The sequence below is a fragment of the Budorcas taxicolor genome, chromosome 7, assembly GCF_023091745.1.
Source record: "Budorcas taxicolor isolate Tak-1 chromosome 7, Takin1.1, whole genome shotgun sequence".
Taxonomy (NCBI): Eukaryota; Metazoa; Chordata; class Mammalia; order Artiodactyla; family Bovidae; genus Budorcas; species Budorcas taxicolor.
The window spans coordinates 95,411,444-95,436,299 of NC_068916.1; the positions used below are offsets into that span (position 1 = coordinate 95,411,444).

At 43.9% G+C, this 24,856-nt stretch overlaps 1 protein-coding gene across 12 annotated transcripts in view; it reads left to right on the forward strand.

The window, feature by feature from the left end:
* CAST (calpastatin) overlaps nt 1–24,856 on the forward strand; it is a 135,613-nt gene that overhangs the window by 89,466 nt on the left and 21,291 nt on the right. For all 12 annotated transcript variants that reach the window (XM_052643730.1, XM_052643733.1, XM_052643738.1 and 9 more), the window contains 11 exons: nt 3,360–3,428; nt 4,725–4,823; nt 6,334–6,414; nt 7,984–8,022; nt 8,515–8,607; nt 9,080–9,169; nt 10,184–10,285; nt 14,179–14,262; nt 15,199–15,246; nt 17,565–17,660; nt 19,737–19,832. In XM_052643730.1, coding sequence (XP_052499690.1) covers nt 3,360–3,428; nt 4,725–4,823; nt 6,334–6,414; nt 7,984–8,022; nt 8,515–8,607; nt 9,080–9,169; nt 10,184–10,285; nt 14,179–14,262; nt 15,199–15,246; nt 17,565–17,660; nt 19,737–19,832 — 897 coding nt within the window. The remainder of the gene's footprint in view (nt 1–3,359; nt 3,429–4,724; nt 4,824–6,333; nt 6,415–7,983; nt 8,023–8,514; nt 8,608–9,079; nt 9,170–10,183; nt 10,286–14,178; nt 14,263–15,198; nt 15,247–17,564; nt 17,661–19,736; nt 19,833–24,856) is intronic.

Below are 24,856 nucleotides of genomic sequence, written 5' to 3' on the forward strand. Positions count from 1 at the left end.
ATAGGGGAGGTTTTCAAGGGGGTCTCACAAGCCCTCTCAGGAGTATATGTGCCCTGCTAGCAAATTATGGGCAGCTTCCCTGGATCCTTTGAAGGAACTAGCCCAAGAGTGTAAGACAAGAAATGGTCTGCTGTTTCTACTTAGAGCAGTACAGAGTTAGCAGTTGGTTAGTAATCAGTTTGGAAGTCATCTTGTCCCAGAATTGCTAGTACTTATTTCTCTTAAAGCCACAGGTAACTAATTGCAGCAACAATAAGATGGAAATGAAAGCAAAAAAAAAAAAAAAAAAGTAGCATGTTTATTTTCCTGCTTCTCAAAATGGAAACTGTTATCCCCCTGCAGACTAGATGGTAAGGAAAGTCATAGGATAAAAGTATGGCCCATCTCGCTGAAACATCCGTTTTTCTTAGATTTTGAAAAGGAAAAGGCATGCTTATTTTTCTCCAAACTAATGCAGCTACCAGGTGGCATGATGGCAAAATTTACATGAACTTTAAATGGAAATACTCGAATTTTAAACTGTTTTGTTTTTCCCCGCAGACCCCCTGTATGTACCTTGAGACTCTCCCTCCCGACCCCAGGGTACACCTCACTCTTGTGTTGATGAGAGATACCTAGATGCTACAGATGGAAAAGTGGATAGATTGAAGGCAGAGGATTGGATCTCTTGGAATAGATTTAAAATGCACTCAGAATTTGAAAATGTATGCCACACATTATGTAGCCAGGGTTATCTATAAAATCAAACAGTGAAGTTAGGCAAGGTCTGTATGGGATTCTGCTTGCCTTGGCTTGTGCTGGGGCTTGGGGCAAATTATTTCACTTTTCTTTGCCTCTGATTTGTCTCCCAGAAGATGAGGTTGACGAGACCTGCGATTTCTTTTTCAGTCCACACTGTGTGTGAAGCACTGTGGACTGCGGTCTGGCTCTGCAGGACACTGGGCTGCAGGCTGGCCTCTCTTTTTTAGGATGTGCTCTGCTCAGTCATGTCCAGCTGTTTGTGGCCCCACGGACTGTAGCCCACCAGGCTCCTCTGTCCGCGGGGATTCTCCAGGCGAGAACACTGGAGCAGGTTGCCATTTCCTCCTCCAGGGCTTCTTCCCGACCCAGGAATTGAGCCCGAGCCTCTTGTAGCTCCTGCGTTGGCAGGCGGGTTCTTTACCACTGAGCCACCTGGGTATCCCTGGCCCCTCTAGTGTGCTCGGGGCTGCATTCAAACAGATTGAAACAGGCCCCCACAGGGAGCTGTTTGTGGAGACAGGGATTCTGTCTGATTTGGAGAACCCGGGAAGACTTTGAGTGAATACGGTCTGAGTAAGTCATGAAAGGAAAACTGGGATTGCAGGCTTGCAAACATAACAAGAGAGAAAAATAGAAGTGTGATCTGAGTACAAAGGGCATTCCAGTGTGGGTGAAGCACTGGAGACATGAGTAGGAGAGTAAGACCAGAAAGACAGGTCGAGGCGCTGCTGAGGAACACACTGAGATGCATTAATCCCCGTGGCAGTGGTACAGCTGGCAGCAGGTAAACACTGGGGATCAGAGAACAGATGGAGCGATATGATGGGATTAAAACCAGGCTGCAGGAGGATTAAGTGACCTCAATGGCTGTGATGAGACAGCATAGAGATTGGAAAGAGGGAGGCTGGTCAGGGGCTGTTCCGGGGAGTCCGCAGTCAGCCTGAATTAGAGCTAGGATAGAATCAGTGAGTAGGGAGCAAGGCAGGAGGTGTTGCAGAGGTGCAAGCTCCAGGCTTTAGCAAATGATGGGCAGCAGTAAAATCTCAGATGACCTGGGGCCTCAGCGTCTGAATGGTCTAGGTTGGCAACCCTAAGGTGAGACAAGAGAGCTGGGTACCGAGCCAGGTACTGCTAGGTTTGTGCCAGTGCAGAGTCAGCACCCGTGAGGCGAGCATCTTCTTAAGCAGTGAGCCCGGCCCCGGTTACCACTGACGGGTGGACAGAGGTCAGAAGGAGGGGAATTGGTAGAGGCGGAAAACGGATGCCTGCCTTTGGACAGGCTGAATTGACGTTTCTGAGGTGTCCCAAGAGAGAGGCAATTCGAACATCACTTTGGAGCCCAGGTGACGATGGAGAAGAAGCGGGCTGCAGGGAGAGAGTGACACTGAGTGAACACCTGCATGAGGCTGTGGATGAATCGGGGAACTGAATTCAGTTGCCAGGACTTTGGTTCACCCTGGTGCCTGCACAGTATCTTTAATACAACAATCACAGCACCTGCTTATGCAGTACTTCGGAAGAGCTTAGCATGTGCCCAACCACCGGCTTTCACACTGTGATCGATTAATTAATTGAACCTTCACAACCCCCTGAAGTAGGTGCAGTGACTGCCCTGGTTCTCACACACGGGGATACAGAGGTTCAGAAGGAGACATGACCTGCCGGCGGCCTCTTGCAGCCAGTGTGTGTGGGGGCTGATTTGCAAACCCAGAGCATCTGAGCCTGTACACTCCGCCTCCAAGCTCTACCGCGCAGATTGCAGAGACCTTCAAGTAAGACAGTTTCCCACAGTCTTCAACCCAACGACCTCGCCATTTAGTTCCTGCCTGGCCCCGAAAGCATCTGGCCCCTGACCCTAGAGAATGATTGCCTGGGCCCAGCAGCACAGCAGAAACACGCAGAGTGTGCGGGGCGAGGGGCAAAGCAGAAGATTTGCCAGAGGGGGCAGAGAACAGAGGCCACAGGTGCCAGCATGGAACCAGGATGGTGCTGTGAGATGAGAGTCAGGAGACGGGTGCTTGGCAGAGGAACGGAAGGAAGATTGTGTCTGGGCAAAGGCATGGAAATCGCAGGTTAGAAAGTTGTTGGCAATTACTGATGGAGCAGCTGCAGCAGTGGTGGGAAGGGCGTTCGTTTCACGGAAACGAAGGAAAGAGTGTGTGATGATCTGACAAAATGAGGGGTGTGGAGGTCTTGATGTGTGGGTACAAAGACCGAGAGAACAGCACCTAGAAGCGGTGGCTGCCTTGTGATAAGAAAGAATTCATGAGCGTTGCAAAGACTAGCTGTGGGTCCTGGGAGAGGCAGCCAAGAGCAATGAAGAGATGGTAGACCTGGATTCAGATCCTCGTGCTGTCCTTTACTAAGTGACCTGAGAAGTGGCTCAGCCTCTCTGAGCCTTGTTTCTTGCGTCACTAAATGAGATTAATATCATTGTTATTATTACTTCTGCTGTTCTGAAAAGTATTATATAACGCATGTAGTGTCTGGCACAGAGCAGATGTCCAGTGTATGATCAATATTATTTATGTTATAGTGTACTCACTTTCAAGTATGTAATATTATTAAACTTGATGAAAGTATATGAGGAGTTTTTATCTCTTTCTCAACCCCACCAGAATAAAGAAAGTAAATTGTTAACATCGGCCGTACCAGTTGAATCCAAGCCAAGTAAACCTTCTGCAAAGGTATGAAGACAGCAGGGCATTTTTGCATAGGTATTTATTCACAGTCTCTGTGTTTATCATGATCCCATTTCTCGAGGGCAAGCAATATGAGGTGAGGGTAACTTAAAGGACCTTTTTAATGAATTGTTGTTTGAAGCTAATGTAACTGGGTTGGAAGTGTGACTTTTTTCGTGTATGTTTGTAACATTTTATATTGTAACCCTCTGTTCTGAAAACTCCAGTAACATATCGAGGAGTTTACATTCCAGTTTCCCTCCTGTAAATGTACTTTCTTTAAACAGAGGTTTAAAGAAATCTAAAGAATGCCAGGCACTTCTTTATTCTGAAACTTCCAGTTGAATCACCCCAAAGCTAACAGACCCCAGATTCTATTACACAGTCTGGTGAGTTCCTGAAGTTATAGTAGATATATGGTAGTTGCGAAAAAAAAAAAAAAAAGAGTAAGAGATCATTTTTAAGCTGAATTAAATAGTAAAGGGTCTTTCTTCAACTTGTTATTTTTCCCTTTAAAAGCAACTTAGTCTTCACAATGAATCATTTAAAACAAAATAGCAAGTTGTTTTATTTATTTGGCCGCACTGTGAGACATGTGGAACTTCCCTCACCAGGAGTGGAACCCTTGCCTTGCAATGCCCCCTGCAGTGGAAGTGCAGGGTCTTAACCACTGGACTACAGAGGAAGTCCCACAATGTATGATTCTTAACCTCAGAAATAGGATGGAGTCACTGTTTCTTTTACCATTTTAAGCCCATATCGACAGAATAAACTGTCACTTCTTATAAATTTAACATCCCTTTCAGGAAATTTCTATTTGTAAACATCCTCAGACAAGCAAGTGAACAGAAAACCACAGATGAAAAAAAGAGCACAGGGCAATCCATTTTCAAGATACATTTCATTTGGAAGAGGTGGAAACAACTGATAAAAAATACCAAGCATTTCCCCTCTTTCATGCAGCAACATGATCATCAGTCTTTGTATTTTGTTTTCTTCTCTCTTTTGGCTGTTGGTACAGTGGTCTGGCAGCCGTAATGAACCATGTGCTTGCTCCCCTAGTTAATGCCTTTAGACTTGAAATTGTGATTCTTACTTGAATGTGGCTTTCTATCTTTCCAACCTAGAGTTTGTATGCTGGGACTTTAATAAGTTCTATTACAGGCCAGATTTTAACCATTTTGATAGCTGAAGAACTTTTGGTGTTTGGTATTTTTCTACATAGAATTTCTTTTGGTAGTTAAAATGTCAAAGGGAAGGATGTGTAGCAGGTAGCATTTACATATCTGCTCCGTTTTCCAGTCAGACATGGATACTGCTCTGGATGACTTAATAGACACTTTAGGAGAACCTGAAGAGACGAAAGAAGATACCACAACATATACTGGACCGGAAGTTTCGGTATGTGATCTTGATGTCTCTAAAGATTCATGCCTAGTGAGTAAGAGGGCTAGAAGGTCATGGCCCTGATGCACACAAGGATGCGCCGTGCTCTGCTACTTGAAGAGAAACAGGATGTTGTTGGTGTCAGTGATAGCAAATGAACATGACTTTGTGGTTGGAAACTGTCCCAGGGAGCTATGCAAGTTGTGTTGATCAGCAAACACTGATTGCTTGTTTCTTCTGAGACTATAGCTGGGATGTGCTCTGTTGAGTCACAAAGACTCGTTTTCTGTCCTCGAGGTTTACGTCCTCATGGTTTCCAGATATTTCCATCCTGTGACTTGAACTTACTCTGATTTCTAGATGTTTTCTGCCTTCAGTTCATTTCTATTCCTGATTCACAAAAAGCAATTATACATTCTTTGGTATTAAGAAAGACATTCCATAGATTGGAAGAAAGTATTGCAACAGACACAGCAAGGGACTTGTTTCTAGAGTTTATGAAGAATTTTTGAGAGAGATTAAAAAAAAAAATCCAGTATAAAACTAGGAGAAAATTTGACCAGTAGACACATGAAAGTCTCTCTAGTAATTAGGAAAAGGACACTGAAACACAGAGGGATAGCCCTTCACACTTACCTGATTGGCAGAAGTGTACAAGTCTGACACGTGACAGAGGCTGTGGATATCACATGAATATAAGCATTCCCTCTAACCAGCAGTTCCACATCAAGATAGATTCCCTGGAGGGGGCCTTGCCCAGTGTGTAAGGAGTTACAAGAATAGGTGAAACATTTGGAAATAATGTCATTCAACAGGAAACAAAATGATGACAAGTGGAATGCCTTATGGTGGTTAAAATGATTTGTTCATGTATCAATCTGGTTTCATTACAAAAGCATAATTTTGAATAAAAAATAGTACATTGAAGAATGACAGTAGAATTTGATCTGATAACCATTTATGTAACACTTGAAAATAGGCAAAGTAATGGTGTATATTGTTTATGGATACCTACATGTGGAATAATTGTTTTGAAATATACTCAGCTTTATACTGATGGATGTGATAAAGTTTGGGGTGGTGGCTATCTCTGGAAAACAAGGAAGAAAAATTGGATTGCAGAGTGCTAAAGCAGAGACATCACTCTGACTTTTTTTCATTACATAAGAAATAACTAGGTCTATTGAGTTATATAGAAATTCACTTATCAACTGCTCTTTTGTAGGTATAGAAATATTAGATAATACAAATTATTTAAAAATAAAATGTATTTTGTATAGGAATCAAATTTAATATATTGGTTTGACTATTTTATAGCATTATTTATGGGTTAAGCCAATTAATATGGGCAAGTATCTGTAGAAACATAAAATTTCAGAGTTGCACAAAGTGCTGGCTTCTTAATGATTTGTATTTAATCTCAATGGTTCCATAAGTTAAAAATGCAATAGTACTTTGATTTAAGAGTTATGTATACAACATTCTCAGCTAAAATCCCTATATGTACTTTTTTTTCCCCCCCTAGGATCCAATGAGTTCTACCTACATAGAGGAACTGGGTAAAAGAGAAGTCACACTTCCTCCAAAATATAGGGAACTTTTGAATGTAAGTTAAACAGTTACATATTTACACCTTATTGTTTTCTCTTTAGGAGAAGGCAATGTCACCCCACTCCAGTACTCTTGCCTGGAAAATCCCATGGATGGAGGAGCCTGGTAGGCTGCAGTCCATGGAGTTGCTGAGGGTCGGACACGACTGAGCGACTTCACTTTCACGTTTCACTTTCATGCATTGGAGAAGGAAATGGCAACCCACTCCAGTGTTCTTGCCTGGAGAATCCCAGGGACGGGGGAGCCTGGTGGGCTGCCATCTATGGGGTTGCACAGAGTCGGACACGACTGAAGCAACTTAGCAGCAGCAGCAGCAGTTTTCTCTTTGGAATTATAATTTTTATAACATTAATATATCCAGTTATTTTAACTTAGATAAAATAAGGGGCTTGTGAAACTATCATTACTCTGAAGCTCACCGCATTAGATTGATGGGGCTGCCATGTCAGAGTGTTACAGATTGGATGGGTTAAACAACAGAAACTTACTGTCTCACGGTTCTGGGGGCTCGAAGACTGGGGTCAAGATGTGGGCAGAGTTGGTTCTGCTTCAGGGTCCTCTGCTTGGTCTCCACATGTAGAAACCTCCGTGTGGAATACTACATCTTCTTTCCACGTGTACACATCTGCATGTCGTCTTTTCTCTATGTGGATCTCTGGGTCACTTCCCCCTTTTATAGGAACACTGGTCATATTGAAATAAGACCCATCTTAATGTTGTCATTTCACCTTAATTACCTCGGTAGTTAAATTAAATACCACTTCATGGCAAATAGATGGGGAAACAGTGGCTGACTTTATTTTTCTGGGCTCCAAAATCACTGCAGATGATGATTGCCGCCATGAAATTAAAAGACACTTACTCCTTGGAAGGAAAGTTGTGACCAACCTAGATAGCATATTAAAAAGCAGAGACATTACTTTGCCAACAAAGGTCCATCTAGTTAAGGCTATGGTTTTTCCAGTGGTCATGTATGGATGTGAAAGTTGGATTATAAAGAAGGCTGAGTGCCGAAGAATTGATGCTTTTGAACTGTGGTGTTGGAGAACACTCTTGAGAGTCCCTTGGACTGCAAGGAGATCCAACAAGTCCATCCTAAAGGAGATCAGTCCTGGGTGTTCATTGGAAGGACTGATGCTGAAGCTGAAACTCCAATACTTTGGCCACCTCACGCGAAGAGCTGACTCATTGGAAAAGACTGATGCTGGGAAAGATTGAGGGCAGGAGGAGAAGGGGACGACAGAGGATGAGATGGTTGGATGGCATCACTGACTCAATGGACATGGGTTTGGGTGGACTCCGGGAGCTGGTGATGGACAGGAAGCCCTGGCGTGCTGCGGTTCATGGGGTTGCAAAGAGTTAGACACGACTGAGCGACTGAACTGAATTGAAAGGCCCCATCTTTAAATAGAGTCCCATTCTGAGGTTTTGGGGGGTGGGACTTCGGCATGTGAGTTTTGGGAGGATACAGTTCAGCCCATTGCATTCACTGAGGTATGCATTTTGCTGACTGTAAGGATTAATCTTGCCTTCTCAGCATCATCAAAACTAATATTTGTTTCAGAAAGAAGAAGGGATCGCAGGGTCTCCTCCAGACTCCTCGGTGAGTTTGCATAAATGTCTTCCAAGATCAGATTTAACATTTTTCATGTCTTTGGTTGGGGGAATAGTTATCAATTCTGTATTTTTGGATTATGACTATAGTGATCTCTAAATCAGATGAAGTTTCCATCTATTCAGAGGAAGAGGGTGGGGATGGGGGTCATTTCAGTGCTTGTTTATTTCCTAATTAGTTTTTTTTGAGGGAAAAAAGAATGGGGCAAGAAAGTTTTAGGACAGAATAAATATTATTAAAAATAGGATGAGAATATCCTCCCAACATAGTAACAAGTATGTTGAGAGAAACAGAAAAATAATATTCATTGAGCATCCAATTTCCTCCCAAACATAGGCTTTCATCTGAGTTATTTCGTTAAGTATCTCCTTTGGTAGTGAAAGAGCTGCACGAGTGCATTCACCATTTGCTGGGTTTATAATCTGTTCTGGCACTTGAATGATTCCCATGTGTGACCCGTCATGCTGCCTGTTTCTTTAGAAACCCCTGGGGCCCAATGATGCCATCGATGCCTTGTCATCAGACTTCACCTGCGGTTCCCCTACAGCTGATGCAAAGAAAACTGAGAAAGAGGTATTGTTTTTAATGCACTCAGGGAAACTTGTTAGAAACTACCTCCCACTTTAAGACAACAACTTTTTTTTAAACTTTATTTTTGACTTCGCTGGGTCTTCATTGCTGTGTTCGGGCTTTCTCTAGTTGGGGCAAGCGAGGGCTATTCTCTAGTTGCGATATGCAGCCTTCTGCAGGTGGCTTCTCTTGTTGCAGAGCCGGGGCTCTGGGTGCACAGGCTTCAGTTGTTGTGGCTCGAGGGCTCTAGAGCACAGGCTCAGTGGTCGTGGCGCACGGGCTTACTCCACGGCATGTGGGATCTTCCCTGGCCAGGGAGCGAACCCGTGTCCCCTGCATTGCAAGGCAGCCTCTTAACCGCTGGCCACCAGGGGAGCCCCAAGATGCCAAGGCTTTTTACTTCTGGTTCTTACCGTCTGGTTAATATGTTTCCTTCATCTGCCAGTCAAACCTTCTTCTGTATTTCATTTTTCAGAAATCTACAGAAGAGACTTTAAAAGCTCAGTCAGCTGGGGTGATCAGAAGTGCTGCTCCACCCAAAGAGAAAAGAAGAAAAGTGGAAGAGGTATCAATGATTACTTCTTTGAACTTCAGCACGGTCCCCTGGATAGCAGTTTGCTTTCCTGCGGCTGATCCAGCTGACTGGGGGGGAATCTCAGTAGTGCATTATACCCGTAGACCTCCTTTGTTCCCCTCGGGCCTGCGTGGCATAGTGAAACCAGTAAGGCTTATATTGGTCAGGCAGGCCTTCTCTGTTTCTGCAGATGCTTATGGGTGATTTTGGCACATGTGCCTTGGTGGTGGGAGAAGACTGTCTCACTGTTACTCTACATACCACTCTCTGGGGACATCAGATCTTTGACTTGATTTTCTAAAGGGCCTGGAGTCCTGTGACCCTCAAAGGGAGCGTTGCTGCAGTTACTCTGTTCACCTTGACCACAGTCAGCTATAACGTGATTCTCAGGAGTCCTGAGAGGTGGCCCTGCAGCTCTGGGCTGGATGAGAAGACCTGCCCTGTCTGCAGATCACCCAGATACTGCAGGGAGGAGTTTTCTGTGGGCGCTGCTCTGCCTCTGGCTCGTAGGGTGGCCGTTTATTTTTTATCTGGAGGAGCAGAGAGCACCACACCCCTGAGAGTGGGAATTCCTACAGCCGTGAGCCACTTCAGGCCCCCCTGCTTCCTGGGCTCCGCTGGGCTAAAGGACAGGGTTGTCAGAGTCATTTTTAAGGGACCTATGTTTAGAAAAAGAAAAACAGTACTTTGATACGAGTGTTATATAATTATTACTCTACGTGCACCTCTCGCTTGCTACGAGGTGAAGTGTACCCCCGCACAGGAGCACCGTTACTGTGCAAACGGGTCCTATCCCATGTTTCCTCTCACCGGTAAGTTCTTATTTCTTTCGCTTTTTTTTGCTGGGTTTCAAGTAAAACTGCCTTCCTAGAGTCCTTCCTCAAGCCACAGTTCACTCTTAGAGATTTACTGACAAAATGTGAATGTCACAAAGAAGTAGGTGGCTTATCGAGGCTGAGGAGAGCATCTCGTTTTTCACGTACAGAATTCTTGGCTTCTCCGCAGGATACCATGACTGACCAAGCCCTGGAGGCCCTGTCTGCCTCCCTGGGCACCCGGAAGCCGGAGCCAGAGCTCGACCCCAGCTCCATTAAGGAGGTCGATGAGGTACTGACCTGGGGGCTCACGTACAAAGCCTGTTAGTCTGCAGCTTACAAGGTTACAAAACTAATGCCCAACACATGTTTAGAAGTTTTGCACCACTTTTGTTTTTATTAGAGATCTCAAATGAGCTGTGCTTTGTTCTGCCTTACTTTCAGGCTCTGGCTAATTCAGGTATTTTATTGCTGGGGAGTTAACAACCAGGAAGGATATTTGAGTGTTTGTCTTATAAATCATCTAGAATTGTAATGCTTCAAATGAACAACTAATCTCCTTTGCCAATTCTTAAGTGACACCTGGCTAAACAAGATAACATAGAGCTGGTGGCCTGGTGAGAAACAAGTTTGTCTGCTCGTATGGAAATTAGAAATCTGTCTTTGCACAAGGGTTCTAGGTACTTCTATTTATATAAAGAAAGAGGGGAGATGGCTGCAGATGGGGGTGCGAAATCCTTTATATAACTCTGGGGAAAAATGTTGAAACCTTGTTGCCAATTAGAATAAAATCAAGCAATAATTGCTTTATAATTAAACGAATGCATGTTTAGAGTATGGAGCTAGGGAGTTGCTCGTGTTTGGTAGAAGAGAGTTTTCATGTTGTTTCAGTTTTTAAGGGATTGTTGAGGAGTCCTTTGGGGGGAAAAGAGGAGGGGAAGCATAGGGATGTCCTGGGGGCACCCTTGGCCAGGCAGTGGTGGGGAGACCCTCCGGAGCACCCACCTCCCAGCTCAGGTGGGGCCTGGCGGCTGTCGCTGTCACAATGCGGCAGCCTCTGCTGTCACTTCCTGTTCCGGGTCTCCGGGGGAAGGTGGGTCTCAGCCACTTCCAGCAGCTCCCCCGGAGTTTGGGACCGCCCGGTCCCCAATGGGCCAGTTTCTATCGTCGACCTTCTTTGAGGACTCACAGGGCGCCATATGGCATGAAAGCCTTTATGATGGCGAAGGCAAGGGAGCAGGAGAAGCCACCCTTGTCCTCCAGGACCAAGTAATGTACGGGGAGAGGGGGAGCTTGGATTGCAGCAGGGTGCGAGGGGGCACAGCATCTCGAGGAAAGGGTGGTCCTGGCAGGACCCTGGGGGTCCACCACTGAGGGCTCCGTGGCAGCCTGCCAAGGGCACCTCTGCCTTGGGGCTGTTTGATTAGGGTGATTTAAGGAGGTGATAATTTGGGGAGGGAATGTATAGACATAAATCCCAGGATGAAAAGACTCTTAGGAGCGACTAAAATCAGATGAGTAGATGTGAAACAAGTTATGTCAAAGTAAGTTTTAAACAGTTTGAGTTTACGGATATAGAGTAATTAAAGTGGTAGTCACTCTGTCGTGTCTCTTTGCGACCCCATGGACTGTAGCCTTCCAGGCTCCTCTGTCCATGGACTTCTCCAGGCAAGGATCCTGGAGTGGGTTGTCATTCCCTTTTCCAGGGGATCTTCCCAACCCAGGGATCGAATTCAAGTCTTCCACATTGCAGGCAAGTTCTTTACCCTCTGAGGCACCAGTTCAGTTCAGTCACTCAGTTGTGTCCGACTCTTGGCGACCCCATGGACTGCAGCACGCCAGGCCTCCCCGTCCATCACCAACTCCTGGAGTTTACTCAAACTCATGTCCATTGAGTTGGTGATGCCATCCAACCATCTCATCCTCTGTCATCCCCTTCTCTTCTTGCCTTTGATCTTTCCCAGCATCAGGGTCTTTTCCAAAGTCAGTTCTTCACATCAAGTGGCCAAAGTATTAGAGTTTCAGCTTTAGTATCAGTTCTTCCAATGAACATTCAGGACTGATTTCCTTTAGGATGGACTGGTTGGATCTCCTTGCAGTCCAAGGGACTCTCAAGAGTCTCCTCCAACACCACAGTTCAAAAGCATCAATTCTTTGGCACTTAGCTTTCTTTATAGTCCAACTCTCACATCCATACATGACTACTGGGAAAACCAAAGCTTTGACTAGATGGAACTTTGTTGGCAAAGTAGTGTCTCTGCTTTTTAATACCAGGGAATGTGTTAAATTTCCTCCAGAAAACTAGCAAACTCCTAAAATTTAAACAAAAAGAACCGTTCCTTTTCACTCTTTCCACTAGTTTTCCTTTTTAATTATATATAAAGTATGAAGATTTTCTAATCCTCTGGAAATCCTCAATCCTTACATTGAATCCTTACATTCAGCTGATGGTGAATTCACTACTTTGGGTAGTCTGATGTGATAACCCCATAAAGATTGGTATGGTACAGGAGTCCATGGCCACTCGAGCACATTCTATGCCAGGGGATGCTTCAGAGGGGAGGTCCATGCCTGCTTGACGTTCTCATAAATAACGCACCATGGCATGTTTATTCCCTAGTGACACCTCATTATTAATCTCCCCTGATTCTAGGGCTTCCCTGGTAGCTCAGTTGGTAAAGAAGCTGCTTGCGATGCAGGAAACCAGGGTTCTATCCCTGCATCTGCAAGATCCCCTGGAGAAGAGAATGGCACCCCACTCCAGCACTCTTGCCTGGAAAATCCCATGGACAGAGGAGCCTGGTGGGCTACAGTCCACGGGAGATGCAAAAGAGTCAGACATGAGTTAGCGACTAAACCACCACCGTTTCTAGTGCAGTTAACTAGTCTGGAATTATGTCAGTTCAGGGATGTTTGTTTTCATTGCCTATTGAATACAGACCATAGTGCAGACATTTAAGAAATATAAAGATCAAAGAGGAATAGAAAGGTATCTAGCTGTGCATATGACTCACTGTTCACAAGCCCAAGTGGGGGCACAGTCCTATAAGGGTGACTCTTCCGTGAGGACTGTTTTATAGCTAGAGACCTCACAGACCCCTGAACTGGGGAGAACTACGGTGTAATAGGACGTCCACTATATCCTGAAATAGAATATAAGTGGAAATATTGTTTTTTTAATTCTTTCATCCCTTAATGACAGTTATTATTCTATAGAACAATGAAACTATAATACCAAAGCCTAGAAAAAGTATCTGGCTTATTAAAAGTGCTCATTAAATATTTTAAAATTAATCAACTGACTAAGCATTCAATGGAGAACCACGATCTTAGGCTGAGACGTAGATGGGAGCAATAAGGTGAGCTAGAATCAGCTAAATACCACCCACTCCCCCCCCCACACACACACATACATACACACACTTTTGTGCCCAGTAGCTCCTTGGCTTGTGATTTAAATCCATGTCTTGATACTGATACAAATTATTACATAGCATGAAATCACATTACCCACCAGTAACTTAAAATGCAGATGTCCCATCCTGAAAGCCACTGATTTGCTGTGGTAGCCCACTCTTATGTACATACATTCGGTTGCTCGTGGTTCAGTAATCCAGTGAGTCTTGGTGGTACTGAAGGGAGTTCTTTTAAAAGAAGTAAAACCAGTTATCCATGGATCAACCAGATATGTGATGGGATGGCTCTCCCATTTCTCATCTGTTTAACACTGAACAAGTTTAACACTCCTGAGCATTGTTTATTTTTTTCCTCCCCCTTAGCTAAGTACCCCATTGAGTATGACAGATGAAGGCTGTAAAATCATTGCAGCTAACTTGTGCACTCTTCTTAACTTTCTTCAAAGAATATTTATTTCATTTTCTCTGCTGGTCTTTACAAATCAAGAGAGCTCGGTAAGGGTTCTTAAAGAAGTAGCCCCATTTTACAGCTGAAGAAACTGAGGCAAAGAAAGTCTGGGGGGCTTCCCAGGGTCACAGAGACAGGGCAGGGACGCCTCCCTGGGACTCCTGGCTGGCTTGTTTCTCCTCTCCCTTTAGTCTCATACTACCTTCCTCCCAGCCACTCACTAGGCCCTTTAATCTGATTGGGTCTTCTCCTCGACACCCATGGAGTACATAAAGTGATGTCTTATTTTACCTTATTTTTTCTCCTCTCCACTTTCCTCAGGCAAAAGCCAAAGAAGAGAAAGTAAAGAAATGTGGTGAAGATGAGGAAACAGTCCCATCGGAGTATAGATTAAAGCCGGCCACAGTACGTTGCTCACCTCACTGCGTGCCAGCGGCTCGCTGCTCCTGCCCGTGGTGCCCTGTCTGTCCCCGGGAGGCTTCAGGGCATGTCTGGCCGAGTTCAGATAACAACTCCGGAAACCCTGAAACTTATTTTCTGTCCTGAACAGTTGGACCCTTTAAAAGAGGGTTTCCTAAGTAGTGACCGTGTGTGGTCACTAAAATTCCCACAAATTCAAGTGGTTCAGCTATTAACCATGCTTGAGATAGATCCTTAACCTTGAAGCGGAAGGAATAATTGGGAGTTTATATTTTCTCTAACTGCCGATGGATAAAAGCACATAGATCTTGTAAGTGGTAGAGAAACATATAATGATTTACCAGTGTCTTCAGTGCAAGTGGGTTTGGTTTGGTGTGAGGAGACTGGACCTATCCCTGTAATTATCTTTGTCATTTATCTTTGAAATAAAGCACATAAACGTATGATGGGAAATAGTTGTAATGCTTATATATGGAAAGTATAAAGTATTTTAAGAAATATTCTAGAATGTGAAAGTCCAAACAACTAAAACAGTTTTATAGGAATGAGATCTACTTCTTCACCCTGGTTGGAGAATCAAAACCTTTTTTTCAGCCTTTCTTTGATGAAGCTGCATCTTTCTTGCCAAAGAACCTTTTAAAAAATTCTACTTCCCTATCCAAAGATGGAAATTATTTTCTAGTAACTTTTAAAAGAAAGTACTTGCATTGAACTTTATAGAATTTGGTCTTGATTTTTATAACCCAGCTCCTTATTCTGATACTTTATTTTAAAAATTAATTTGAAATACAAACTCACTCAACCATATCAGAAAAAGACAGTCTCTTCTCTCATATCCTGAAATTTCAAAAACAAACTTAATGGGATAAGAAAGCAAAATTTTTTGTTTCATTTTAAATGAATTTTCAATCTCATTCACAGGATAAAGATGGAAAACCACTCTTGCCAGAGGCTGAAGAAAAACCCAAGGTGAGGAAATAAGTTTTTTTCTGATACTTAAAAAAAAACAATACAACTGTAAGATATAAACAGATAATTTTCATAGACCCGATCTCACTGTGGAGACTAATATGCCAGCCTGGGATTAAGGAGAAAGGAACCTTTGACAGCAGCATTTGGCCATTTCACGCATTTTAATGATTATTTACATCATGAATTAACTATTACAAGTTTACAGGTGACATTCATTGAACATAGGAGCTGATATCAAGAGGGCCCTCAAATTAGGTCATTAGCATTTACTTTGATCCTAATCTTATTATCAAATGCTCTGATTCTATATTACCTTTACTTAATTTGGTATTAACTAGCATAGTTACCTGTCATGATGATACTAAACAACTACATTTATTAGTCACTTCCTGATGTTCAAGCTGGTTTTAGAAAAGGCAGAGGAACCAGAGATCAAATTGCCAACATTCGCTGGATCATCAAAAAAGCAAGAGAGTTCCAAAAAAACATCTATTTCTGCTTTATTGACTATGCCAAAGCCTTTGACTGTGTGGATCACAATAAACTGTGGAAAATTCTGAAAGAGATGGGAATACCAGACCACCTGACCTGCCTCTTGAGAAATCTGTATGCAGGTCAGGAAGCAACAGTTAGAACTGGACGTGGAACAACAGACTGGTTCCTAATAGGAAAAGGAGTACGTCAAGGCTGTATATGGTCACCCTGCTTATTTAACTTATATGCAGGGTACGTCATGAGAGACACTGGACTGGAAGAAACACAAGCTGGAATCAAGATTGCCGGGAGAAATATCAGTAACCTCAGATATGCAGATGACACCACCCTTATGGCAGAAAGTGAAGAGGAACTAAAAAGCCTCTTGATGAAAGTGAGAGAGGAGAGTGAAAAAGTTGGCTTAAAGCTCAACATTCAGAAAACGAAGATCATGGCATCCGGTCCCATCACTTCATGGGAAATAGATGGGGAAACAGTGGAAACAGTGTCAGACTTTATTTTGGGGGGCTCCAAAATCACTGCAGATGGTGACTGCAGCCATGAAATTAAAAGATGCTTACTCCTTGAAAGAAAAGTTATGACCAACCTAGATAGCATATTCAAAAGCAGAGACATTACTTTGCCGACTAAGGTCCATCTAGTCAAGGCTATGGTTTTTCCAGTAGTCATGTATGGATGTGAGAGTTGGACTGTGAAGAAGGCTGAGCCCCGAAGAATTGATGCTTTTGAAGTGTGGTGTTGGAGAAGACTCTTGAGAGTCCCTTGGACTGCAAGGAGATCCAACCAGTCCATTCTGAAGGAGATCAGCCCTGGGATTTCTTTGGAAGGAGTGATGCTAAAGCTGAAACTCCAATACTTTGGCCACCTCATGCGAAGAGTTGACTCATCGGAAAAGACTCTGATGCTGGGAGGGATTGGGGGCAGGAGGAGAAGGGGACGACCCAGGATGAGATGGCTGGATGGCATCACTGGCTCGATGGACGTGAGTCTGAGTGAACTCCAGGAGTTGGTGATAGACAGGGAGGCCTGGCGTGCTGCAATTCATGGGGTTGCAGAGTCAGATACGACTGAGAGACTGAACTGAACTGTGTGCCTGACACTATAGTAAATGGTGTTTGTGTGTTATCATTTTGAGAACTCTATTATTATCCGCATTTGACAGGTGAGGAAATTAAGACATAAAAGGATCCTGTAAATAGCCCAAAGTCAAATAGCTAGGAAGTAACAAGCCCAGGGCTCAAAACTTAGCCTGTCCATCTCTGGGGCCGAGCTTCTGAATTACATGCCATCTCTTAGATTAGGGCATGTGGAGATTTTGACCAATGACAGTAAATAAATAATACCACTTCTCTGGAAGGAACTAGGGATAACAGAACTTTCCTGCCAAAACCCACGTTCTCATAGAAAGGGAATATATGATCTGTGTTTCCTCTGACTTATTCATTACGGAAGTCAGTAGGAAGCAGAAAAAGCAATCACATAAAGAAAACCCATGCAGCTCTTCACTGGAAATGGGCAGTTTTATTTTAACAAAATTACTTTGAAATTGAAATATCAGGAAAACTTTTAGCTGAATAAACCTTTAACATTTTTTGTGGTACTCAGGTGTTCAGTGTTCATTATTTGTTGTGTGACATTTATCTTATATTGATGAATGAAATGTATGCCCTGTATAAATTAGCTTTGGGTTTTAGATCCTAAAATGCAACCTAATATATGTTACCTAGAAAAACTTTTTCTCTAGGAAAGCGTTTTTCTTCTATCAAAGTAAAAAAAAATGATAATTCTTTTCATACTATATAATATTCCTTATATTACAGCCCCTGAGTGAATCAGAACTCATCGATGAACTCTCAGAAGATTTTGACCAGTCTAAGTGTAAAGAAAAACAATCTAAGCCAACTGAAAAAACAGAGGTATGTTTCTAAAACTTAAAATCTCCAGTTTTGGTTGTTTTCCAGTGTGTTTCTATGATCTTGACAATGCTGAGACCAAAACTGTTTTAACAGGAAGCAGTTGATGAAAAGGCCCGTCTTGCCATATTTTCTCGCATGCCGTGTTCGTCTTGCCTGTCCATGGATGTGCTTTGTTTTCCCAAGCTGACCCTGATATTCTTGCAGTTTGAGTCCGGTACTCAAGTATTCCCTTCAGGAGAGCCTTCACACTAATGCTTTTCTTTCCCTTCTTGCTTCTGTAACTGACCTACTTAAAGCTGTCATCACTCATCACCTCAGGACGGCCGTGGCCTCTGTCTTTGGTCTCCTTCCAGCCCACCCCATGTGTCCACTGGCACTATTCTTTCTCAGGCATGTTTGTAGCCACAACATCCCCCTGTTCCAATGCCAAGAGCCTCCCCAAAAAAGTTCCTTCTGGTTTATTTGGGTCTGGAGAAGGAAATGGCAACCCACTCCAGTCTCTTGCCTGGACAATCCCATGGACAGAGGAGCCTGGTGGGCTACAGTCCACGGGGTCGCAAGAGTTGGACACGACTGAGCGACTAAATGCCACCACCAGCAGCTTCCTTCCCCCATCACTAAACTCTGATAGTAAGTACTTATGCGTCTTCAAGCTTTTCTCATGTGGTTCCTTCTGCTTGGAATAACCTCTCCAGATTCTAGATCAGCTAAAATTGTAGTCAGCCCTAAAAGGCTCTGCTAAAATATGGCCTTTGTCTCCTGCGTGTCTCCCAAACCTTACCACACTTGCAACTTTTAAGAAGCAGAATACAACATGCCAGGGAAGTCTGTCATGCTTTCTTTTTATATCCCTGTTGGGACATTTGTTGCAAACAAGGTTTTAGCTGCTTTGGTCTTTACTTCTCACCTGTGTACATATTTTTACATAGTAAATTTCTTGAAAGAAGAGATCATATACTATTAATGATCGTCTGGTAAGCACCTTGCATATAGGATTTGCTTCCATAAATGTCTGGAATAAAAGCAACCTGTTTGAAATTTTACTCTTGTGACAAAATGATAGTGACTCTCAAACTTCAGTGCGCATCAAGATGACCGGGAGGGTTTATCAAAGCACAGACTACTGAGCCCCACCCCCAGAATTCTTGATGTAGTGTGTTAAGTTGGGGCACAAGAATCTGAATTTCTAACAAGTTCCCTAGCAGTGCTGAGGTTGGTGGTCACAGGACCTCATTTTGAGAACCCCTGAGATAGTCTTACTACCTTGCATTTGTACCTAGCTATTTACAACTTACAGGGTGCTGTTAGATATATGAAAATGATATATTTGAATATTGCATAATTGCAATATATATATAGTACTGCTGCTGCTGCTAAGTTGCTTCAGTCATGTCCGACTCTGTGCGACCCCACAGACGGCAGCCCACCAGGCTCCCCCGTCCCTGGGATTCTCCAGGCAAGAACACTGGAGTGGGTTGCCATTTCCTTCTCCAATGCACGAAAGTGAAAAGTGAAAGTGAAGTTGCTCAGTCATGTCCGACTTAGCGACCCCATGGACTGCAGCCCACCAGGCTCCTCCGTCCGTGGGATTTTCCAGGCAAGAGTACTGGAGTGGGGGGCCATTGCCTTCTCCAATATATATAGTACAGCCATATAATATTATGTTACATAACATTATGTATTATATGTTGACAAGTCATCTAAATAACGACAGTTGATAACAGTATTTGAGCTTACTGTGTTCCCACGTACTATGCAAAGCACTTAGCATGTTTTGTCTCATTCAAGGCCTTGAGATGTAGGTACTGTCATTGTTCTCATTTTGCAGATGTGGAAACTGTGTCTGAGAGGTTAAGTAACCTACCTAAGGTAAGAGGTAAAACCAAGTTGAAGTAGTGGAAGCTGGAGAGGTTGAACTTGCCTTGAGTTATTATTCACTGCTCAAGATCCTTAGGCATTCAAGAAAATCATGCTCATGGCGGGTAGGGTAGCAGACCATATTGTTGGTTCATTGTTGTCCCATTTTAATAACTGGGTATTACAGAAATCCTTCGTTGTGTCTGCTTCTTTCTGCAGGCATCCCCGGCCGCTGCCCCTGTGCCTGTGGCAGAGGACGTGCCTCGGACCTCCATGTGTTCTGTGCAGTCGGCTCCACCCGCAGCAGCTCCAGCGGTGAGTGACCCTCTGGGCCTTGAGAAATGCATTGAGAAAGCAGTGTTCTTCCTCCCCTGCCCTTCCTGCTGTGTATTACCAATGTATTACCTTGTTCTAACAAGATAAAAATTAAATCTTGGATAGCTATACTATCTCCAGGGACGATAATACAGCTCCAGGGAGGAGCTGGAAACTCAGGCTAGATTTAAATGTTTACACTATTTCAGGTGGTTTTGTTTTTAACCTCTTGACATGCTTTCTAGCTCCTCAGCTACTGTGGATAATCATGCTTCTTCACTTTCCTGTGTCTTTCAAGCTGATTTGGAGTCCCACCAACAGCCAGATGTACTTTTTATTGACTGTCCTGATGCAAAAGTCTGCAGCTTTATCATCAGTTCAGTCACTCAGTTGTGTCCAACTCTTTGGGACCCCATGGACTGCAGCACGCCAGGCCTCCTTGTCCATCACCAACTCCCAGAGTTTACTCAAACTCATGTCCATCACATCGGTGATGCCATTCAACCATTTCATCCCCTTCTCTTCCTGCCTTCAATCTTTCCCAGCATCAAGGTCTTTTCCAATGAGTCAGTTCTTCGCATTGGGTGGCCAAAGTATTGGAGTTTCAGCTTCAACATCAGTCTTTCCAATGAATATTCAGGACTGATTTCCTTTAGGATGGACTGGTTGGATCTCCTTGCTGTCCAAGATACTCTCAAAAGTCTTCTCCAACACCACACTTCAAAAGCATCAATCATTTGGCACTCAGCTTTCTTTGTAGTCCAACTCTCACATCCATACATGACCACTGGAAAAACCATGGCTTTGACTCTATGGACCTTTGTTGGCAAAGTAATCTCTCTGCTTCTTAATGTGCCATTTAGGTTGGTCATAGCTTTTCTTCCAAGGAGCAAGTGTCTTTTAATTTCATGGCTGCAGTCACCATCTGCAGTGATTTTGGAGCCCCCCCCCCCCCAAAAAAATAGTCTGTCACTGTCTCCGTTGTTACCCCATCTATTTGCCATGAAGTGATGGGACCAGATGCCATGATCTTCGTTTTTTGAATGTTTTAAGCCAACTTTTTCACTCTCCTCTTTCACTTTCATCAAGAGGCTCTTTAGTTCTTCGCTTTCTGCCATAAGGGTGGTGTCATCTGTATATCTGAGGTTATTAATGTTTCTCCCAGCAATCTTGATTCCAGCTTGTGCTTCATCCAGCCTGGCATTTCTCATGATGTACTCTGCATATAAGTTAAATAAGCAGGGTGACAATATACAGCCTTGACGTACTTTTCCTATTTGGAACCAGTCTGTTGTTCCATGTCCAGTTCTAACTGTTGCTTCTTGACCTGCATACAGGTTTCTCAGGAGGCAGGTAAGGTGGTGTGGTATTCCCATCTCTTGAATAATTTTCCACAGTTTGTTGTGATCCACACAGTCAAAGGCTTTGGCGTAGTCAATAAACCAGAAGTAGATGTTTTTCTGGAACTCTCTTGCTTTTTTGATGATCCAACAGATGTTGGCAATTTGCTCTCTGGTTCCTCTGCCCTTTCTAAATCCAGCTTGAACATCTGGAATTTCTCAGTTCATGTACTGTTGAAGCCTGGCCTGGAGAATTTGGAGCATTACTTTACTATTGTGTGGGATAAGTGCAGTTGTGTGGTAGTTTGAGCATTCTTTGGCATTGCCTTTCTTTGGGATTGGAATGAAAACTGAGCTTTTCCAGTCCTGTGGCCACTGCCGAGTTTTCCAACTTTGCTGGCTTACTGAGTGCAGCACTTTCACAGCATCCTCTTTTAGAATTTGAAATAGCTCAACTGAAATTCCATCACCTCCACTAGCTTTGTTCATAGTGATGCTTCCCAAGGCCCACTTGACTTCACATTTCAGGATGTCTGGCTCTAGGTGAGTGATCACACCATCGTGGTTATCTGGGTCATGAAGATCTTTTTTGTGTAGTTCTGTGTATAGACAGAATTCTGTGAATACACAGAAGAACCCAGAAGAACCTTTATCATCATGAATCCTTTTTTCTCCCAACTGAATGGCGACAGATGGACTCACTTCCTTTCCCTTTCTTCTTTTTGTGTCTCTGACTTTTTGACTTTTGTATGAAGTATGGTATTTAACTGGTTGAATCTGTGTTCTTCTGTTTTCATTAGCAGATAGATTCTGACTCAGAGGATACCAGCTGATGGAACTATGTTTCCTTACTATAGACTTACTGAATCTATCTAACTTCTTCTAGATGCTTTGCAGTATCTTCTCATTCAGTTTTCATGAGGACACCGTGAAGTCTGTTCTGATCATGTCTCTCTTATTAATGAGGAAAATGAACTTTGAATGGACCTTGAGCAATTCACTTCCCCCTTCAGAACCTCAGCTAGATTTAAGATAGGGTCCTGCACCCAGTCCCCTTCAAGCCTGGTGTGGATATGGGCCAGGTCTGATGCTCACAGTTCAGTTGGATCATTCTCCTATGGAAAAAGGAAAGCGGGTGAAGAAACTCCTCTCTTGGAGGAACTTGGAAAGGCTTGCATGTGGAGGACAGGATCCTGCTGAGAAGTGAGAATAGCACTGTTTCCTGGGGAGACCAGTGTGCCCGGGACAGGCCAGCACAGAGGTGTGGAGCCCTTGGGATACTGGGGTCTGTGCGTTTAGTTGTTTGAGAGAAGAGGGCCTTGGGGAAGGTGTGGGATGTGTGTCCTGGGTACCCCGAGTGGCTGCCCCCTGCCAGGGAACCCTGGGTGCCATCGGCAAATCCCGTCACAGTCTCCCTCCTTCCTTGGACAGGATGTGACCTCCTTTTTTGCATGGTAGATTCTCAGGGTACCCTCCAAAAACTATGACGTTGTGGGAGTCAGGCCACAGGCCAGAGTGGTAAAGAACAGAAGTGGGAGAGAGAATCTTGGCAGAGACTGTGCAGGGAGTAGGCACAGAGTCAGTGATTGGAGTCAAAAAGACAGTAGCCAACATTCCAGTGCAGAACTCTTGTACCTAAACATACGGCCGCTACCTGTCATGCTGAGTGTGACTGCCAGGGCTTAAGAGCAAGTTAGCTCCTTTCCAACTTTACCTTGACTGTCGAGAGCCAAGCATTGGAGAGGGGGGAAAAAAGGAGCGCTGGACTTTCCATTCTCTTATCCCCACTCCTGGGCCTCTACTCCACCAACTCTGGTTACCACGGTTGCTGAGTTTCTCACCACTGAGGTCACTTGGCATTTCTGGGGTTGTGACGCCCACGGGAGCCAGAAAGAATAGGCACAGAATATGATAAAGGTCAGAGAACTCCAGAGAGGCTGGAGGATGAGTGAGCAAAAGCAGACAGTAAGCCAGAAGGGCGGGGATGAGTGTCTGCCGTCTGCATTCTTGTGGTAGAAAAAGAAAGTTTATTGAGCACATCCGGAGATTTGAGTTCTAGTTCTGAACCTGACAATGGAAACAGAAGCCTTTGTCCATAGTCCTGTTTCTAGATCCGTTAGTTATTAAGACTGCTGCTTCTCCTAGCTTTTCTAATGCTGTTTCACTTATTTCTTGAGCTAGAGGACACAGAATAAGGCAGCGTTGGTTTCCAAAGATTCTGCAGCAGAGACTAGAAAACAAAAGTGTGAGCGAGTGACTGGGATCAGGTAGCAATGAGATCGCTTCAGGAAGACTTGGGGACCCCAGCAACTCTTGGTTACAGTACCAAGCAGGTTGAAGACATCAGGGATGTTTGTTGTCCCTGAGGGAGAAAAAAAATCTATGGAGTTTCCAACCACTCGGTTCAGTTCAGTTGCTCAGTCGTATCCAATGCTTTGCAACCCCATGGATTGCAGCACGCCAGGCTTCCCTGTCCATCACCAACTCTCAGAGTTTACTCAAATTCATGTCCGCTGAGTCGGTGATGCCATCCAACCATCTCATCCTCTGTCGTCCCCTTCTCCTCCCGCCTTCAATCTTTCCCAGCATCAGGGTCTTTTCCAGTGAGTCAGCTCTTCGCATCAGGTGGCGAAAGTATTGGAGTTTCAGCTTCAGCATCAGTCCTTTTTCCAATGAATATTCTAACCACTAGATGGTGATAAATCCCTTCCCACTTAACTGCCCTTTATTCCCTGGTGATCTTTTGTGGTGCAGCTTAGCAGCAGAACAAATTTTCTTACTTAGGAGGGTAGCTAAGCTATAGAAAACAGAAAGACGCTTTTACTCCAATATGTACTCCGTGTGAGGTCATATATCTTTTACGATAAGAATAATCTTTGAGACTGTTTAATTCAGGACCTTTCACACTTTGGACCAAGATCAACTTGGGAAATTCATCAATTCTGCAGCCCACACAGTAGCAACAATGGTTTAGTCAACGGTCCTTATCCTTGATACGCATAATGCGTTCAGCTTTATAGTCTTCATTAAAAATAGGCCTGACCACCACCTGCTAAATTGATTTAAGCACTGCTCACATATGGATCATGACCTATGGTTTGAAAAAAGACAGCTCTAGTCCTATCTCTTAGCCCAAACATAACTTATTCTTTATTTTCCCTTTATGCCATTTACATTCTGTGTTCATCCAGTTTTGTTTTGTTTTTAATAACAGTGTGTCCAGTGTTATTACTGTATCATAGGGAGCATGTTTCATTTTCATCAGCTGGACCACAGGCAGGCTGCTATCACTGTGTCACTCAGATTAGTAGGTCACACAGACCATCATCTGAACTGGCATGAGTCCACTCTGACCAGTAGAAGCCACACAGAGAACACAGGCTTCTGTGCCCACAGGCTCAGCCAGAGCCATCGCCTCCAGGGCAGGCCTGGCTGTTTCAGTGGGAAAAAGGTCCTCTCGAGGGCTTTTCTGGGCCTCTTTCCTGTGCCATCTCTAGGACAGGCGCCTGAAGATCACATCTATTCTTTCTTGGCTTTTGGCTTCTCCGTGGTCCTCCCCATTCAGTGAACTGCCCTATTCCTGAACCAGAGTGCTGGTTAGATCTTGTAAGCTTCTCAGTGCCAGCTCACAAATTGCACACTCTGAATGTTTAATGTAAGAAACTTGCCCTCATTTTTAACCCG